The sequence below is a fragment of the Mirounga angustirostris genome, unplaced genomic scaffold (assembly GCF_029215605.1).
Source record: "Mirounga angustirostris isolate CCGP_5_RB_7025 unplaced genomic scaffold, mMirAng1.0.hap1 SCAF_14, whole genome shotgun sequence".
Lineage (NCBI taxonomy): Eukaryota > Metazoa > Chordata > Mammalia > Carnivora > Phocidae > Mirounga > Mirounga angustirostris.
In genome coordinates this window covers 89670806-89691036 of record NW_026991722.1, presented here as the reverse complement: position 1 = coordinate 89691036, position 20231 = coordinate 89670806, and the positions used below count along the sequence as shown (strand labels likewise).

Here is a 20231-nt window from a genome sequence, read left to right as displayed (position 1 = left end):
TCCAGGGAGGGGGCGGGAAGTTGCATCACGAAGAAGGGGCGGTCCCGGAAGTGCGTCAGCTTTCCCTCCTCGGCGACGACTCCGTCGGCCGCCGCCATCTTGCGAGCTTGTCGTATCGGCCGTGCGGGGAGCTGCTTTGACGCAGCACCGCTCACCTTCAGCGAGGCGGACTGGCAGCCCTGAGCGTCGCAGTCATGCCGGCCGGACCCGTGCAGGCGGTGCCTCCGCCGCCGCCCGCGGCCACCGAGCCCAAACAGGTACCGCGACCCCCGCACCTCGACCGGCAGCCCGATCCTCGGCCCGTGCCCTCCGCTCCGGCGCGGGCGCTCTTCACTCATGCAGAGAAAGAAGCGGCCGCTTACGAGGGTTCGGAGGGACTGCAAGTCCCAGGAGGCAGCGCGCTTCCCGCTCTGCTCTGCCTTCTGGTAGCAAAAGAAGCGCTCTTGGAACAGTGGTTCTCAAAGTGTGGTCCGCGGACCAGCAGCATCAACGTCACCTGGGAGTTTATTAGAAATGCCAGACCTAAATACTAATGCATTTTAACAAGATTTCAAGGTGATTGATTAAAGTTTGAGAAACACTGATCCAGCCCATCCGCAGGTTTTCTGTGGTTATTGGGCCCACCGTCGTGTCCTCCCCCAGCCCGCCGGTTTTTGCCCAGTAATGCCTAGTTTCCCAGCCTGTACGGTACATTTTTGGTAATTAGCATCTGCTCGGTGCTTATCTAAGCCAAACACCGTGCCAGGCTCCGACTTACCCAGAATGAATGAAGCACAACTAGTTTAGGGAGCTCACAATTCTAAGTGAGAAGATAGATACAAGTGAATATTCTACTATTGCTTCGATCACCATAAATGATACCAGTTAGCACTTAAATTAGCTGAGGGGGAAAGAGGTATGTAAATAATTGCAGTATGGTGTGATAGACCCTATAAGTATCAGATACAGAAGAAACTAATCAACATTTTTTTGATGGAGTGAAGGGGAAATTAAAGTAGGTAAATTGCTTTTAGAGGGATGAATTAGTAGTTTGCCATTCAGGTGATTGGAAAAGGCTAACAGCATCCTTTATTCATTAAGCAAACATTTATTGAGCACATATTGTATGGTGACCCCTGCTTTGGGTTCAGAATACAGAAGAGGTCCATACCCTTACCACAGATACTTTTAAGTACATCTGTATCCCTGGCATTTTCCCAGTCACTTGGGGAAAAGTAAATGAGTTAATACCAGATAATTGCTAAGACACCAGGGTAGGAATCAGATGGTGTCTCTGGTCAAGAGTAAATTAAAAAGCGTTGTTGAAGCATAGGATTGGGAGAGTGGTGGCAAAAGATGCATTTTGGGGCATTTTAACTTTTCCTAGTACACAGTGGGGAGAAAGAGAAGAGTTTGAAGCTGCATAATGACATTTGTGTTTCAGAAATTCAGGTAGCAGGTAGTGATGAGAATTGCTAGGAGCACAGTTACTCAAAAGATGCTGAGGGCCTGCCCTAGATGTGAGGGGTTGGGACAGAGTGGATGGGCAAGCTCAAGTCACAGAATGGCTGGTGTTGCAGACTCTCCAACAAAAGTGATGTGTTGGAATCCTGGTTCTGCCATTTGGACTAGTTAAGCTTTACGTTCCTCTGTTTTGTCATCTGTAAAATGGGGGTAATGAGTATTCACATCATAGGGCTCTTATAAGGGCCATAGAGTTAATATATTTAAAGTTCTTAGAGAAGTATATGGAACCTACTGCGTGCTTGATAAATATTATCATTGAATGTGGAGGCCGAGGAAGGGAGAGGAGGGCCATGTTTCTGGCCTGGGTGACAGTGCATGGTTGGCCATTCATGAGGAAAGCGGTTAGAGAGGAAAGTGCCTGGAAGTCAGCTGGATCTAGAGTTCTGTGACACGTTAAGAATGATCTGAGACAGTTTGGGGGGATTGTTCAGCCTAGAGGTGGTAGGGGAAGTAAAGGACATAGTTGTGAGTGCCTGAGGACAGTGTGAATACTGGAGAACCCTAACATAGCGCAGGAGTTGGGAACCCTAACATAGGGCAGGAGGTGAAACAGGAGCCAGGAAGGAAACTTGAATGGTGAGCAAGAAGGAAAGACACAGGAGAATGGGGCATGGGAGTTGAGTGGAGAGTTTTGTGAAGGAATGGTCACTGGTCACATGACCAGGTGACTGCCGTAGTTGGCTGTAGGCAGTCGTGTTTGACTTTGGCAAGAGCCCTTGAAATGGCAAGTGCTGAGAAGTACAGTTCTCAGGGAGGTGAGGAAGTGGGAATGGCAAAGCTGAGAAAATTCAGGATATTTAGCTACTAGAGGAAGAGGGGGAGAGCATAGCAGCAGGAAAGAATATGAGGGCAGGGAACTGCTATTTTTTTAAGATGAGAGACTGACCCTTTGTTTACTAAGAGGAAGAAGCTGGTGAAGAAAGAATATTGGAACTTGTGGGACAGATGATGTTGTATATTCCAGTGGGGTTTCACAAAACATTTGAGCATTGAGTGGTGGTTGTGACTAGAATAGGTGCAGAGGGAAAGGGCATAAGGAGCTGCCAGTGAAGAGTTTCCTGTCTTTATTCAGCAAATAGTCGTTAATTATCCCGTGCCAGGCACATCCCTGGGTACAGACATGGCCTTCTGGATTCTGGAAGATGGTTTCTTAGAATGCGGTCAGACACCCCCCCCCCCGCGCCCCCATTTGAATCATCTGGACACTTGGTAAAAATGCAGATTCCCAGTGTCACTGAGAGCAACTAGCCTGGGGGGTGCCACGGAGGCTGCTCTTTTCACTGGTTCCCCAGGAGAGTCCTGTGCAAGCACAGTGCAGTTAAGAGAACTGCTTTTCTGGAGCAGAGGGTCCTAACTCGAGGAAAGTCCATGGGAGAGAGTCTTTATTCTCAATAAATTTTAGAGGAGTTTGACAGTTGGGATCCAGTCCCCCAGGCCAGGAACTTCAAGGCATTATTTTCCTTTTCTTGTTTTCACAGCCCACAGAAGAAGAAGCTTCTTCAAAGGAGGATTCTACCCCCTCCAAGCCAGTGGTGGGAATTATTTATCCTCCTCCAGAGGTCAGGAATATCGTCGACAAGACTGCCAGCTTTGTGGCCAGGTAACATAGCTGCTTCTGCGTTGCCAGCCTAGGCCCATGAGCTCATCTAACACTACAGCATGGCGGTGAGGTGGGCCATGGGCAGGATTGATGTCTCCAGCATGGCACGGCAGTGGCAGAATGTGAGTCACACCCAGCCCCAGAGTCACCAGGAACCTGTGCTTCCAAAATAGGCCTGAGGAAGTGCCTAGGAAGCTATTTTGTCACGGAGAGTATGTGTGTCTGTGTCTGAGCTGCTGATTGGAGGAAGACATAAAAAGGGAGTTGGTCATTCTCATTATGCAAGAACTGTACTTCTCTGAGCTTCAACTGGTCCATCTGCAGAATGGAATAAAATACCACCTCAGAGTTGTTGAGAGGCAGGAGAGAGGGAATGGGACTGAGTGCAGTTCAGGCACATGATACAAGTGTCAGCTGTCTTCGTGGATGACATGGAAGTCAGTGCGAGTTCCTCGCGTCCTTCCCCATCATATTTTACATGCTCCCACTTCCTCAGATGGAATCCTCTTGATTGTCACTTGACTCCAAAGGTCAACACATCCCCTAGTTTAAAGTATTTAAAGTATTCTTTTGGCAGTCAACAGGCCATATGCAGCCTATAGAGCTTTTGTTTGTCCTCATGATATATATTTTTTTAAAGATGTATTTATCAGGGAGGGAGGGAGAGGGGTGGGGGGTTGGGCAGAGGGAGAGAATTTTAAAGCAGACCACCCACTGAGTGGGGAGCCTGACACAGGGCTTGATCCCAATACCCATGAGATCATGACCTAAGCTGAAACCAAGAGTCAGACACTCAACCACCTGAGCCACCCAGGTGCCACATCACAATATATTTTTTTTAAACTTGAATAAGTTGCCACCGTTTAAAAATGAGATTGAGGTGCCTTGGCTCACTTGGTTAAGCAGCTGCCTTCGGCTCAGGTCATGATCCCAGGGTCCTGGGATCGCGCCCTGCATCAGGCTCCTTGCTTGGTGGGGAGCCTACTTCTCCCTCTCCCTCTGCCTGCTACTCTGCCTGCCTGTGCGCTCTCTTTCTGTCAAATAAATAAAAATTCTTTTTTTTTTTTTAAGATTTTATTTATTTATTTGACAGAGACACAGCGAGAGAGGGAACACAAGCAGGAAGAGCCACCCAGGTGCCCCAATAAATAAAAATGCTTTTAAAAAAAATGAGATTGCACAAAAAATCTGGATTTCTGTCTTTTGTCAACGAACTGGACAGCTCGTTGCATATAAGCAGTTGCTGGCCTAGAACACACTGCTGCCCTCAGTCAAGACATGTGTTCTCCAGAGGGCCATGCCTTGACCCCAAGGCAGTATCCCCATCACAGTACATCATTTTAATAGAGGGTTCCTTCCTTTCCCAACCTAATAAAATGAAACATAGAAAGAGGTTATTCTGCCTGAGGCCTTTTGCTTATTGGGCTCCATGCAGATTCATATCCTCACATTTCAAAGGCTTTGATTAATCAGGGTATTGCATTAAATCTCTGTGCTTGGTTGAACAATGTCAGGTTTAGGGCAGTAAGTGTTGTGTTTATGATAAATGTTTAATGTCTCATAGCAACGCTCATGCTTCCTTTTTCGCCCTGATAATTTAAAAACAGTAACTAGGAAAAGGGTGTTAGAGGAAGAATCACCACAGTCTTACTACCAGAATAGTTTCTACCAGCTGTTTTCACTTTCCTGTTTCCTTCTGGTCCTTAATGTCCTTTTTTAGATCCTTGTAATACTAGTAGATACTTTCACATCCTGCTTTTCCCTTTTATGCTGTGTTATAAGCATTTTTCCGTGTTGTTCTACGGTCCTCTGATACTGCACCGTCCTCGGTGCACCATGTTGAGGTGATGGGCCTCCCTTGACTTGGCTGTCTCCTCTGTATTTTCCTTCAAGGTTGTTTCCAACATTTCAATTTGGCACACAAAGCTGTGGGGAAATCTGAGCATCTTCTTTCCTTTCTAGATTGTTTTCTTAGAAGAAAATTCCATGTGGCACATTACTGGCTGAAAGAGCATTTTTAAAGATTTTCTTAAACATTTTGCCAAGTAGCTTTCCAGTGATTTTGTGCCAACCTCTGCTGCCACAGAAATGAATATCCAAGTTTTCTTAAAAATGTGTGCATCCATATTTTCTAGATTTATTTTTGGCTAAGGTGATGGCTTTATAGGCATTTTTAAATATCTGTGGACTTGATTTCGTTTACGTTGCAATGGAGGAACAGACCAGCATCATCTCACTTTGGGATAAAGGAAGCCTACAGGACCATCTTTTCACTTCTGTTGGGTCTCGCATATTGATTGATGGAGCGTACGGTTAAAATCACTGAGTATGTTTTTCCGAAAGAAGTTTTTTCTCTCTCTAGGTTTGGTCTTCCCTTCCCTGCATTTTCCTGTCAAGAAACTAAAGTGGAAATTACCCTTAAAAAATCCCACCAGCTGGGTTGACTCTGAGAATCATGTCTTTTTCTGCTGAAATCTATTCCTTGTGTTAGAGAACATAATTCTAAAATTAACATTAAGTTAATTTAAAGGAACAGAATAGCTTGGAATGAACATTCCTGCCTTCTCATTTTCTTTCAGATTATTCCCAGATGTGGTGAGGTTATGGTTTAGGAGGCAGTGATAGAGGAGGCAAGCAGAGCCTTCCCTTTTCTAGCAGCCCTTTGTCTGCCCTGGGTGTTTGCTGGGCATGATGGCCTACCTTAGCAGTATCTAAGTGTGCATTCACCTTCCTTATATGTGGTTTGCATTATTTGAGAAGGTGGAGATGCTTCTTCCCCAAGCATGAGGTTCCAGTTGGACTCATACACTGCCTAATTGAGACACCATGGTGTTATTCATGCTACAGAGTGTGACCAGAACTTGCAGAGGAGCTAGCCTGGGTGTTGATGACAACCACCATGGCACAGTTTGTTTTGGTGGCTAATCTGGGGCACAGCATTGCCTGCACCATGTCTTTCACCCTCCAGCTAGCAAGGTCAGGGTGTGAAAGTCTCAAGAGAGTGATGCAACTTGTTGCCAGCAGTCCCTGGAACCATCCCTTGATGTGTTTAGGGCATCTTTTGAGTGCTGGGCTCTGACTGAAGGAGTGAGGGAAGCCCCACAAACATCTTTTTTTAAGATTTTAGTTAGAGCGTGAACAGGGGAAGGGGCAGAGGGAGAGGGATAGAGAGAATCTCAAGCAGACTCTGCACTGAGTAAGGAGCCTGACACAGGGCTCTATTTCACAATCCTGAGATCATGCCCTGAGCCGAAATCGAGAGTCGGACACTTAAGTGACTGAGCCACCTAGGCGCCCCACCACAAACATCTAATACCCAGATCATCTTTAGTGTTTATGGAACAGCCCTTTCTAGCCTTCATAGGAGTGACAGCCCTTGCATGTTAGACCGCTGTATGATTCAAAAAGACTTTGGCATTTCCTTAACTGATTTGATCTTCTAAGTACTCCAGGGTAGAGAGAGAAGGTGATATTAGCCACATCTTACACATGGGAAATTGAGTCGAAGAGAAGTTTGGACCCCCCACTTCTAGGGAGGGGAGAGGGGCTGGAGATTGAGTTCAGTCACCAATGGCTGATAATTTAATCAGCCATGCCTGTGTAATGAAGTCTTAAAACCCTAACCAGAGGGATTCAGAGAGTTTCCAGGTCAGTGAACAAGAACACATCTGAGAGGGTGCCAGGAGGCTGATGCACCCCAGACTCTACAGGGACAGAATCTCCTGTGCTCAGGACCTTACCAGACCTGTCCCTATGTGACTCTTTATCTGACTGTTCATTTTTATCCTTTAAAATATCCTTTTATAATAAACTGGTAATCTAGTAAGTAAAAAAAAAAAAAAAGAGAGAGTGGGAGGTTTGGTAACTTGGTGAGTCAGTAGTGAGAACTTAGAATGTGTATGTGTCCATATCTTATGTCTTTAGTGTGCTTCCTGAGTGACATAGGTGTTCCATATGTGTGACACCTTGAAATATTACCATTGGGACTCTTTAAAAATCAGGGTTCCCCAAATATCATGACTTTTTTTTTTTTTAATCCTGAGGTTTTTTTAAAGGCATGCACGTAGGGTGTATGTGGGAAACTGTCTTGGTGCTGGGAGAGATGGGAGACCTCCCTTCTATTCTTACTGTTCCCCTTGTCATCTGGATGTGCCTTATGCAGCAGCACAGGTCCAGATCCTTGGAGAGCAGTGTTTCCTGCATGGGCCTCCGCCAGTACTAAATGAGGTGATTTGGGGTAGTACTTGGACAAAACATTACATGAAATTGTTTACATTTTGATGTTTTTTTCAATCCTTGTGGTTACCCAAAGGACAGAGTGTCAGTTTGGTGCTAGTGTATCTTTAACACTCCTCCAGCACTCTGTCATCTCTCTTTTTAACTAAGAGAACTGGCCTCAGTCTAGCAAACTTGGAGCTTTAATGTTACTTTAATACTACTTTATTTTCATTGTGTTTAATTTTGTTTCTTTTTGTTAGTAAAGCCATACTGATTTTTATTTGAAATAGTAATATACGTCTTCCTTTTTAAGTACATTTTAAAATATTAAAAGAAAACGGTAAGTTTAGTTTCAGGAATGGCAAGACTAACAGAAGAAGTACAGGAGCAACAGAGGTCTGGGAGACCCTGTGGTAGAGGAGGCCTGGCCAAGGCTTGGAGGAGGCAGATGACTTTGGCCGCTGACGCAGGGAGCCTCATGGAGGACCTCTGCTGCACTTAGGGATGGGCTAGTTTGAGTGATGAGTGGTGGCAAGAAGGGGGCTTGAATGGGCAGTGTTCTGCATTCAGGCAGTTGTAAGGGTTGTGGTGTTAATTCTTCTCTCTTTTCCTCCTTGTAGAAACGGACCTGAATTTGAAGCTAGGATACGACAGAATGAGATCAACAATCCCAAGTTTAACTTCTTGAACCCTAATGACCCTTACCATGCCTACTACCGCCACAAGGTCAGCGAGTTCAAGGAGGGGAAGGCTCAGGAGCCCTCCGCTGCCATCCCCAAGGTCATGCAGCAGCAGCAGCAGGCCACCCAGCAGCAGCTGCCCCAGAAGGTTGGAGCCATTCCCTTCCTTCATATCCCCAGGGCTGAGAGGGAAGCCAGGCCAGGGAGGGGAAGATAATGAACTCTGCTATCTAAACCTCGCTACCAGCGAGGGAGAGACATGAGGTTTCTATCCAAGGAAGAAAACACTGAGGCTCAGATAGCAAAGTACTGCGGCCCTTGACATTTCCTGAGCACGGCTTGTCCAGCTCTATGCTTGGTGCTTTAAGAGTCTCATTGGTATCTCACAGCAGCTACCTGAGGAGGACAGCAAAGAGACCATTTTACAGATGAGGAACCTGAGGCTTGGGGAAGTACGATTTACCCAGGCCACAGAGTCAGTAGTCCAGGATTCAATCTCTTGGCCTGTACTCTTTGCCTTGACCATGGAGTGAGAACAGTGCTGGGATGTGGCTTGTGGGCCCCTTCTTGAGCCATCCCTCCCATCCATCTCACCTTCCCAGGGCCCCTCCATGTGGCCTGCTTTAATACCTTAATCCTCTCTAGGTCCATCACTAGGGACAGTTAGGGTCGCCAGTGAAGATAAAGGGCTGGCACATTTTGCCTCCTGTATAGACCTAGACTGGTCCCTTCTCTTTGCTCTATTTTCCTGGACCATGGTGCCAAAGGCTGCCTGCTGTTTTACAGTGGGGAATAAAGATTGGAGTAGATTCTGTTACCTTGCATTGCAATTTACTACTTCTAGGGCCTCAGGCTACCTCAGTTTTCTCACCTATAAAAGCCAGGCGAGGTAACAAACGGAATTCCTCTGTCCAGTGGGTCCTCTGCACACATGTAGGGCTAACTGTGTCCTTCATCTCTCTTGGGCGGGATTTAATAAGGCATGTTCCTGTCAGATTTTCTGCCACCCAGTTTTGACGCTCAGTTTCAGGGCAACAGCAGAAATACAGAGGGGCACGGTTCTTGCTCAAAGCCATTCAGGGAGTTGAGGCCACAGTTGGCCAAGAAATTGGTGCTCTTATGAGTTAGGATTCTCTCACACTGTGGGCCACTGGTGTACATGTGATTAACAGAAGTGTAGAGGTCTGTGCCATCCTGTTGGGGGTGTCTTCCCACCCCCTCTCGAGCCTCACATTCTCTCCGCATCTTAGGTCCAAGCCCAGGTGATACAAGAGACCATTGTGCCCAAAGAGCCCCCTCCTGAGTTTGAGTTCATCGCAGACCCCCCCTCCATCTCAGCGTTTGACCTGGATGTGGTGAAGCTGACGGCTCAGTTTGTGGCCAGGAATGGCCGCCAGTTTCTGACCCAACTGATGCAGAAAGAGCAGCGCAACTACCAGTTTGACTTCCTCCGCCCGCAGCACAGCCTCTTCAACTACTTTACGAAGCTGGTGGAGCAGTACACCAAGGTGCCTGGGCAGGGCAGGGGCGGGGGTGCTGGGCCTAGGGAAGGAGGGCACCTTACATAAGCACTGTATCTGCTCGTGTCCACAAGGACATGACTCTTCTGTGGGCCCTCAGGCACATGTTAAAAATTCCAGTTCAGTGTGAAGTCTAGATTTTTTTTTTACTTAAGATTTTATTTATTTGACACAGGGAGAGAACAAGCACAAGCAGGGGGGAGCTGCAGGCAGGGGAGAAGCAGGCTCCCCTTGGAGCAAGGAGCCCAATGTGGGGCTCAGTCCCCGAACCCCGGGATCATGACCTGAGCCTAAGGCAGCCGCTTAACCAACTGAGCCACCCAGGTGCCCCTAAAGTCTTGATTTCTATTTAAATGTAACACAGACTGGTGGTTTGAGAAGCGAAATGTGTGATTGATAACTGCCATTAGGTTAGTGCCTGCTATGTGACAACGCCAAGTGCTAGCTGCTTTTAAGTACATCACAATCTCAGTTGCCTAGCACGGGACCTGAGGAGAAGGAAGCCCTTAATAATTGCCTCCTTTTGCCCAATTTAATCTTCAGAAGAACCCAGGAGGTATTCCCTCCCTGCTTCCCCTTTTTCTCAAAAGCAGAAACAGGCTCAGAGAGTTGAAGTCACTTACTCATGGTCTCTCAGCTAGTAAGTAGCTGCACTGACCCCAGTACCTATGTTGTTTTTCACCCTAAAGAGTACCTTGGATTAGAAATGTAATTTAAATAAATATTGGGAGACAATTTAACTTAAGTAAATATAGCCAGTATTGTTGAAATACTCATTATATACGTAGCATTTTTTCATTTAATCTCTAGTAATCTGTAAGGTAGCCACTGCTATATTTATTTTACAGAAGAGGAAGTAGGCACAGAGAAGTTAACTTGGGCAGGGTCATACAGCTAGGGCTTGCTGAGTTGGGACTTAAACTCTAGCATTTTTCTCCAGCCCCTAAGATCTGGGCTTCAGGGTCCGGAACAAGAAGGTCTCAATTATCATGCTACGTTATTGTAATCAAGACTCTGGACAAGTGAATATTAGTATTTAAAAACAATCAGATTATTAATTTATTTTTTTAAGATTTAATTTATTTTTTTTGACAGAGACATAGCGAGAGAGGGAACACAAGCAGGGGGAGTGGGAGAGGGAGAACAGGCTTCCCGCAGAGCGGGGAGCCCGCTGCAAGGCTCGATCCCAGGACCCTGGGATCATGAACTGAGCAGAAGGCAGATGCTTAACAACTGAGCCACTGAGCCACCCAGGCGCCCCCCAGATTGCTAATATATTGCAAAGCACACTGATACAGATTTGCCAGTGGCTTTTCTTGCCCAACATGTAGTGGAGGTTGTCTTCCCGTTTTAGTGGCATGGTTCATACATCTGTTCTTGACAGTTAGGAACAGTACATTAAAGATCTGAGTTGAAAGGACTGTAATGATTTACTCTAACTTAATTCACTTTAAGTATGTAACTAGGAAGAATTATAAAAATGTGTGTGTATAGAAAATGATCAAATTAAAAAATGGTAGAGTAGCTAAAATAACAATGGTGGAAGGCCAAAGGGTTAGTGTAATTTATTACACAGTATCAATTTTAAATGAGCTCTGCCTTGATTTTCCCTAGTGGACTACTTCCAGGGTTAAAGGTCCCCAGATCCCTTTTTATTCTGCTACTTTCCTGTTCCTTCTCTCTCAGGATTTAGGTATTGACATTTAGTTCTCTAACCTGAGGGCACTGGTGTGTCTGTCTCTAGTCTTGGGAGACTCTAGGAGCAGATTTATTCCTGAGGTAGAGGTATAGGGATGATAGAATAAGGCTGAGCCACTTTACCAATGATAATAAATATTGTTGGGAATTTATGCTGTTTTGAACAAAGCCATCATTTGTTGTCTCATCAAATATGTATTCAGTGTCGGACTTTATTTCAAATGCCGGAGATACAATAGTGAACAGAAGACATAGAAATTTCTGTCTTTATGTGGAGTTTCTGGTCTGGTGAGGGAGGTGACAAGCAAGTGCAATGTCAGTGGATGGATGTCCGCTGGTAATAAACACTATGGAGAAATAGAAAGCAGGGGACAGAATCTAGGAGATGAGGTGTGTGGGTGGCCGTCTGGAGTAGGGTTGTCAGGGGAGCACGTGCAAAAGGGCCTGGTGGCATGCGCAGAAGGGTAGGAGCAGCCCCATGCCCTGAGAGCAGCCAGCGCATGCGGACTACGCTGGGTGGAGGGCAGTGCTTTTGCTTGTTTTCCTGCCACTCCTTGCAGCAACCTTTTACGTTGACTGTGCCAGCTTTAAGCGGTGGTGTCACTATTTGTAGAAGGCAGCCAAGTTACAGAGTTTAAGTGACTTGCCCAAAGTCGCACAGCAAAGTGGAGTTGGGATTGGGACCTGGAACCCCATGCTCTCGCTTTTCCTGTGCCTTTCCACAGGCCCCGGGAAGCTCCCTCTTTGTCCTGTGTTGTACTACACTAACAGTCGTTTTAACTCTTCCCATGTTTCAGATCTTGATTCCGCCTAAAGGCTTATTTACAAAGCTCAAGAAAGAGGCTGAGAACCCTCGAGAAGTTTTGGACCAGGTAAACTAAATTATAACTAGTTACTGGTGGTACGAGTGACTGTGTTTGGGTTGTTTCATGTTTGGAAATAGGCTTCGAGGCGGGACCTTGTTGTGTTCCAGGCACAGGAGTAGTGGGAAGAAAGGCCTTGTGGCCACAAAGGCTGAAGAACCCTGGACTCTCTGCTCCCTAACTTTCTGCTTTTCTCTCAGCGTTACTGGATCTTCCTCTTTTCTGCCCTCACTAGAAGCCAACTCCTGAACAGGTTTTCTGGTGACAGATGCCTTTTGAGGCCCCAAGTTTTCAGAGTCAAGGAGAGAAGGCATATTGGCATTGCCTGTTTTGGGTGGCTGCATGAAGGCTTTGTTTCTCAGGCTCTCAGATTGCTGCTTCTCTTGTGGGTACTTGGTTGTCATGCAGACTTCCTGGGACAGAGTTTGCTGCTCTGTGAGCATCGAGCCCCTTGCCAGCTCAAGGAGAAAACTCTGAGGTTATAACAAATCGTTGCCCTTGAGGCCCAGACACAAGTTTTCTGTGGTATTTAGAATTGTTATATTCTGTCCAGGCTCTGGGCCTGACTGAAACCAAATGCAAATATCATAGTTTCCTCCAGAAGTTCCCCTTGTGGGTAGAGCAGCCTCCTGTTCCGAAGGAGATGCTGGCTTTGGTGAAGGTACTGGAGGTGACAGTCCTGTCAGGAGCAGACCCTGATTCAGCTTAGCATCATGCCGTTTCCTGTCTCTTCAGGTGTGTTACCGGGTGGAGTGGGCCAAGTTCCAGGAGCGAGAGAGAAAGAAGGAAGAAGAGGAAAAGGAGAAGGAGCGGGTGGCCTATGCACAGATTGACTGGCATGATTTTGTGGTGGTGGAAACAGTGGATTTCCAACCCAATGAGCAAGGTAGGTCTGTGACTCCAGGTGGGGGAGCCAGGAGCTTGGAACCATCCTGGAATATCTCAGGTATACATCTCCTCCCAGGGAGCAGCATAGTCCCCCCAGAGGGTTTTATCTATCTGTTTCATCTCTGTTGCCAGAAGACTTCAGATTTGCCACATTGCCCCAATTAAACCCAATTGAGCAAACATCGTGCCAGACCTTGGGTGGGCATCTGGAGCCGGAAGAGAAATCGGGCCCTTGGAGAGCTTACAGTGTGGGGAGGGTAGACCAGTGGGCCTTTGATAAGGAGTATCTGTGGAGGTCTCCTGACTCTGGATCACTCTCTGCCAGGGAATTTCCCTCCCCCCACCACCCCAGAGGAACTGGGGGCCCGAATCCTCATTCAGGAGCGCTACGAGAAGTTTGGGGAGAGTGAAGAGGTTGAGATGGAGGTCGAGTCTGATGAGGAGGACGAGAAACAGGAGAAGGCGGAGGAGCCTCCTTCGCAGTTGGACCAGGACACCCAAGTGCAAGACATGGATGAGGTATACTTCTGGGAGGGCCTGCGAGCTGGCCTTTCCCTCTTTCGCTTAAAGAGATGGGAGTGCTCTCCACAAGTCAGATCCAGCTCCCTTGTGAACCTTGAAAGGAGGCATGGGTCCCAAGTAAGGCATCCTGGCTGAGCAGCTGCCCAGACCCAGGCAGCATAGAGCCTCTTCCCAGCTCGAGCAACAAAGATTCATTCACAGGCAAGGATCTGAAAGCTGTGCTGGCTCTGTTCTGTGACCTTCCCCCCTTTGCCCAGAGGCCCTGCTCCCCCCCACCCCTATGCCAGCTCTCAGTAAGGGAACACTTTGCCACATGCTTTGATGCATTTGAGCTTAGGCCCAAATGATCAGCAGTTCCCAGAGCTTTTCTTAGTGTAGCCTCTGCTTCCTTTTGGCCACCTCTACCCCCTCCAAGCAGGCATAGAGTCTCCAGAGCCAAGCTGTTCTCCTCCCCTTGGAAAGAATTTGTGTGTGAGAAGAATGGCCCCTGTGTCTGTGGGAATTGACTTTTTCTCTCCCTCCCAGCATTGGTCCATGAGCAGCTACCATTGAGCGCCAACTTGCCCCCCGCGCCCCTCCCCAGCATGTTTAAGTGCCCTTGGCCTCCTGGGACTGCCTGGTGCCAGCTGCTGGAAATGCCTGGGCGGAGTGTTAGCACCACGGCCCCCAGCACTCCCATTCATGTTGTGAGGAAGGAGCTTGGCCAGCTGCCGGCTGGCCTCGGCTGCCCCCAGAGGCTTAGCACATGGATGCTGGCTGGCAGGGACCTAGGCTCCTTATCACCCTGAGAGCCGCCAGGGCTCAGCTGCAGGGAGGTGGCCTGTTGGGCCTTCTCTGAGTCCTGCCATTGCTTTGCTCTTCAGGGTTCGGATGATGAAGAAGAAGGGCAGAAAGTGCCCCCACCCCCAGAGACACCCATGCCGCCGCCTCTGCCCCCGACTCCAGACCAGGTCATTGTTCGGAAGGACTATGACCCCAAAGGTAGGGCCTACTTTCCTGCCTTCACATGTTCCTCAGTGCTGTCTGTTTCTGGGAGGGGGTGAGGTGGCTTGTCATGAAGGCAGGCCTGGTGGTGGGGAACTGAGCAGAGTCATCTCTGGTGCCCAGTGCCTTTACGGGGCCAGCTACAGCATGGCACTAAACGGATGTGTCTCGGATGAGTGAGGCACAGACAAGACAGCAGTGTCTTAACCCGCAGCCACCTCCCAGTGTTCTTGTTCAGGCGTCTTTCTTACCTTTCAGCTTCCAAGCCCCTGCCTCCAGCCCCTGCTCCAGATGAATATCTTGTGTCTCCTATTACGGGGGAGAAGATCCCTGCCAGCAAAATGCAGGAACACATGCGCATTGGGCTTCTCGATCCCCGCTGGCTAGAGCAGCGAGACCGCTCCATCCGTGAGAAGCAGAGCGACGATGAAGTGTATGCACCAGGTGAGGTGGGGTTCTCCCACCCAGACCATACCCCTTCTCTGACGTGGCCCTGACTCGCCTTGACCCATGGGAATTTCTAGACTATGGTCAACTTGCTTTAAGCAAACAGAGCAACAACTGAGGTCAACAAAAAGTTTTGAGGATAGGTACAGCCTGTGATGCCTCAAAAGAATTCCCCATTTTCCAGAAGCACTCTTCATAAGGCTCCTCCAAAGGCAGGAACCTGACACGGATGGCATCCCAGACATACCAGAGCTGGGAAAGTTGACCTTCTTGGGGCTGTCTTGGAATGAGGGCTCTGGTGGCTAGAGCACCCTTAGTGCTTTGAAATGAGATACGATGGGAGGAAAACTGTCCCAGAGGCAGGAGAGTAAGCTTTTAGTCCTGACTGCCACTTGCCATTTGTGTGATCCTGTCCTCTCAATTGCTTCTCGTAAGTCAAGCGGTTGGACAAGCTCTAGCATACAGGCTTAGTGCTGATTGGGCTTCCCCAGGCTCAGCATGGGCATGCTGTGTTGGGACCTAGACTCGGCCTGCCTCATGGGACCAGCCTCTACCCTGCACAGGGAGAGTTGCTGCTCTGTTAGAAGGGCACCTGGTTTTAGTTTCCTTTCTGTCCCCTGCCTCCGTTCTGTGACTGTATCCAGGTCTGGATATTGAGAGCAGCTTGAAACAGTTGGCTGAGCGGCGTACTGACATCTTCGGTGTAGAAGAAACAGCCATCGGTAAGAAGATCGGTGAGGAGGAGATCCAGAAGCCAGAGGAAAAGGTGCAGTTCTGATGGATTCTAGTGCCTTCCCCACCCTCACACTCCTATACTTCGGCTGCATTCTAGGAGCCCTGACAAGCTGTGGCTTTGCTTTCCCTTGCAGGTGACCTGGGACGGCCACTCAGGCAGCATGGCCCGGACCCAGCAGGCTGCCCAGGCCAATATTACCCTACAGGAGCAGATTGAGGCCATCCACAAGGCCAAGGGCCTGGTGCCAGAGGATGATACCAAAGAGAAGATTGGCCCCAGCAAACCCAATGAGCTTCCCCAGCAGCCACCACCTCCGTCTTCAGCCACCAACATTCCTAGCTCTGCCCCACCAATTACCTCTGTGCCCCGGCCACCCGCGGTAAGCCAGTAGCCACTTTGGGACTGATCTTGCAGAGCTTGGTTCTTGGGGTTGGACACTATCGGCTGAGGACAACTTCCTTATAGTGGGGCCCAGGTGCCGTTTGGGTCAAGTTGAGAGACAGAGAACTCTTGAATTTTAAGTGGGAACCTCTAGTGTGATCATCCATCTGTGTGGGAGGATTGGAGCAGGGAGGGAGGCAAGAGGCAAATGTGAGAAGCAGACTTAGGGCAGAGAAGGGCTGCAGGGCTTAATAGGTCTTCAAGGACTGCTGGCCCGTCTCCAGGAAGCTAACTTGAGGTCAGCCTCTTTGGTGTCTCTTTCAGTTTCTGCCACAAGCAGCTGGTTGAGTCCCAAGTGGAAAGAGTGTCACTCTGAGCCTCTCTCGGTGTAGTTTCTGTCAGAGCCTGGTTGTGAGCCTGCAGTCTGTCAGCCTCAGGGGACTCCGTCAGAGCTGTCCAGTCCCTATCCTCAAAGGCTACAGGTGGCTAATCACCAGCCTCATATGCCCTCGAGGTCCAGCTTTGGCTTCCTGTCCCTTCTCCCCCCACAGATGCCGCCTCCTGTTCGTACCACAGTTGTGTCTGCAGTACCTGTCATGCCCCGCCCCCCGATGGCATCAGTGGTCCGACTACCCCCAGGCTCAGTGATTGCCCCCATGCCACCCATCATCCATGCACCCAGGATCAACGTGGTGCCCATGCCTCCCTCGGCCCCTCCTATCATGGCACCCCGCCCACCCCCCATGATTGTGCCAACAGGTCAGTGTGTCTTATGTCACCTTCCAGGCCATTGGGTCAGGACTATAGATTAAACACTGTGAGCAGAGCAGTGGCCAATGGTAGTGCCTCGTTGTTACAGCTGGGGGTCAACCCAGAGGGGAGCCTTGGCTTCCCCATGTGTGTGATCCCTGAGCTAGGAGCTGGGGAGCCACAGGTCCTGGGGGAGATAGGCTGACGTGGCAGAGCTGGGGTCTGTGCACCGGGGGTGGTCAGGCTCCAGACAGGTGCAGGGGGCCAATGATGCTTGCGGTCATCTGGCACCTACTCTGTCCATCAGTCCTGCCCCTGCTGCCAGTCCCCTGCTGACCAGTCTGGGCAGTCTCCCAGGTCTCCCTGCCAGGGATCCTGCTGGCTGCCAGACTCAGCAAGAAGTGACCCTTCCCAACTGTGACTGGGAGAAGTGGGAAACCTTTGCAGTCTCCCCTCACCAGCCCTGAGTCCCAGGGCCCTTGCACTCATGCAACTGCTTATTCCTGTCCTTGCAGCATTTGTACCCGCTCCACCTGTGGCACCTGTCCCAGCTCCAGCCCCGATGCCCCCTGTCCACCCCCCGCCTCCCATGGAGGATGAGCCTGCCTCCAAGAAACTGAAGACAGAGGACAGCCTCGTGCCTGAAGAGGAGTTCCTACGCAGAAACAAGGTATGTGATACTAGAGTGCCACCCGTGGTCGTAAGGCCTAGTTGGGGAATCCAGTCCTGCTTCAGTTACACTCCCTGGCCCACCCTAGTCTGCTCCCACTGTTTTGGCCTCGGGGGCCTAAGTCGGCTTTTTGAAGCCTGTAAGAGCTTCTGAGTGCACAGTGGATGTGCAGTTAGCAGTCACAGGAGCAGGCCGGATAGATAGTCCCTCTGGTATGAATTATTGTGGAGACCAGCAGGCAGGACTTGGGTATGAAAGGGGCCCTGGGCACTGGAGGAAGTCCTGGGTGTGGTTCTTAATTTCTCTGTGGCTTTCTTCTCTGGCTCCAGCTCCTTAGAGTTCTCCCTGTTGTGGGGATTCTGTTGGGTGCTAGAAATAAGGGGAATCCTGGCACTGCCAGTACCTAGGGAAGCTGTCAGGTTCTAGTGAGGAGGCAGAAACAGTGCTCGCCCCATCCCCCCAGTGCATTTGACCCGATCTTTTTTTTTTTCTTTCCGATAGCAGTTCCCATTTTCTGAGTACCAGCTGAAGTGCCAAGGTAGAGCTACACATTTTATGGGCACATGTCTTTTCAGTGCTTAACAACAGTACCATGCAGCTGTTGTGATCACTTGCTTTATAAACTTGGTGTTGAGGCTTAGCGAGACATGGTTAGACTAGGAGTTGGGAGCTCAGGTTTTCTGACTCTGCAGTTTATATTCTCTCTCTTTTGTGCTTTTGGGGTTTACAGGGCATTTCCTTATCACTTTTTCAGTTCCAGACTCACCAGGAGGCAGGGTAGAGATCATTTTGAAGAAGAGAAACCAAATCTTGAAAAGGGAGTGAATTGTGCCATGTTGCTAGTGGTGTTAGTAGTGAGTTGGGCCAGAGTCCAAGAGCCCAGATGGACAGGTGATATTGTTTAGATTGGCCCAGAATAGGAGAGCATAGTTCCTGATGGGCTCAGGGTTCCCCGGGTGTAACGGCCATGTCCTGTTTGTAGGGTCCAGTGTCCATCAAAGTCCAAGTGCCCAACATGCAGGATAAGACTGAATGGAAACTGAATGGACAAGTGCTGGTCTTCACACTCCCGCTCACAGACCAGGTATGAGTTGCTGCTGCTAAGTGGCATCAGGTGCAGGGATCCAAGGAGTCAGGGGGGGCAGCTTTCTTCAGCTGACCTTAGCAAGGGGCTGAACAACCTCTCGGTCCCACAGGTCTCCGTCATCAAGGTGAAGATTCATGAAGCCACGGGTATGCCTGCAGGGAAACAGAAGCTGCAGTATGAGGTGAGTCAGATGTGAGTGGTCTTGCCCCTTGGGTCACAATGCCTTTGCCATCCCAGAAGCTAAATCCCCTGTGGAATCAAAGGAGTGGAGAGACATGTGGGTGTGGCCACGTGAGTCTGTCCTAGAAGTGGTGATGCTGTCTGGGAGTACCAGGGCAGGTTAGCCCAAGAGAGCAAGGCTCGGGGTGGCTGGGGCACAGTCTAGTCTTATGTAGAGCCCCAAAAACCTTTTGCCTCTGTGACTAGGGTGGACATCTGGGGACAAGACTTGGAATGCTGTGGTGGGTTTCTGGCCCAGTGGTGGAGCCATCCCAGCCAGTGTGGTCTGGGGTGGCCTGGCTTTGTGCAGAGACACAAAAGTGATAGTCCAGCTCAACCTGGTGCCCACCTGGCCACATGGGGCTGCTTTATTCTTCCTCTCAGGACTTTGACAAATGACTACTCTGAGCCTCAGTTTCCTGTTCTGTAAAATGAGACTCTTGGATTGATCTCTAAAAGGTCATACGATTTGAGAGTCAGAAATTCATGGGGTTGGTCTGGGCCAGCTTTTTGGGGAGTTGACAAAGAGGAAGAGCATGGGTTACTAGGAACGAAGGAAAGCAGAGCATTCTCGGGGGAACCGGAGACCTTCAATCCCACCCTGTGCCACCCCCATCCCTGCTCCCCGCCATTGACCCCATCTTCTTTCAGACCCCTGTATTCACTGAGTTCAGAGGGAATGGATGTTCAGAGTTGTGAGACTATACACTGCTCGAGGCTGGGTTGCCCCACGCTAAAGCATACCATCTGTTTTCCAGGGCATCTTCATCAAGGATTCCAACTCCCTGGCTTACTACAACATGGCCAATGGCGCCATCATCCACCTGGCCCTCAAGGAGAGAGGCGGGCGGAAGAAATAGAGAAGAGAAACCTGATGTCAGGTCTCAGCCACTGCCGTTTTTGCCCCTCCTGTCTCCCACTGTCCCACCCTCTGCCCCAGTCCCAGGAGACCCTGCCTTGTACATTTGTTTCATTCTTACTAAGCTTGGAAATTCAAATTGTCCTGCCAAATTTTCTCCCCCCCACCCCTTCTCCACATTGATAAGGGAGAGCTTTCAAAGCCAGTCTCCTCCCCAGCAGTCTCTGGAATCCCTTTGTGTTTGAGTCTTGATTTGAGGGGATTCATTTCTTTAGGTAGCGAGTTAGATGTGAACCCAGAAATGTCCTATGGGATAGTGTCATAGTACCAAGTGGCATCTGGCTGATAGAATATGGTTGTTCTCATTATTAATCATTTTGTATCTTGCCATGGGTTGTCTAATAAACCTCTTGTATGCTTTTGTGAAATCAGTGTCATAAGACTTGTCCCTTGGCCACCTGTGCCCTGTCCAGACCCAAGGCAGTACATTGTGGCTCCTTTTCTACTCTGAGGAATATTGGACTTTTTTTTTTTAAGTTAAATATTCTTTTATTGAAGGAACTTTAGTATGCTAGAGGTAACATTTAAACAGTGTTAATAGGC

At 49.1% G+C, this 20231-nt stretch overlaps 1 protein-coding gene across 1 annotated transcript; it reads left to right on the top strand.

The window, feature by feature from the left end:
- Positions 1-52: 52 nt before the first annotated feature.
- SF3A1 (splicing factor 3a subunit 1) lies at positions 53-20056 on the top strand. The gene is made up of 16 exons (XM_045887327.2): positions 53-257; positions 2985-3106; positions 7945-8152; positions 9255-9512; positions 12020-12094; positions 12821-12971; positions 13299-13492; positions 14359-14476; positions 14738-14923; positions 15571-15692; positions 15796-16041; positions 16595-16802; positions 17309-17463; positions 18446-18547; positions 18660-18731; positions 19528-20056. Exons 1-16 carry the CDS (start codon positions 195-197, stop codon positions 19627-19629), a joined length of 2382 nt encoding a protein of 793 aa, XP_045743283.1. The 5' UTR covers positions 53-194; the 3' UTR covers positions 19630-20056.
- Positions 20057-20231: the final 175 nt, after the last annotated feature.

Bases quoted from the DNA above. Each gene is read 5' to 3' on its own strand.
- SF3A1 (XM_045887327.2), top strand. From the start codon at position 195: ATGCCGGCCGGACCCGTGCAGGCGGTGCCTCCGCCGCCGCCCGCGGCC. The intron at 16,042-16,594 runs GTAAGCCAGTAG...CTCCCCCCACAG, and splicing joins CTGTGCCCCGGCCACCCGCG to ATGCCGCCTCCTGTTCGTAC. The intron at 16,803-17,308 runs GTCAGTGTGTCT...CTGTCCTTGCAG, and splicing joins CCCCATGATTGTGCCAACAG to CATTTGTACCCGCTCCACCT.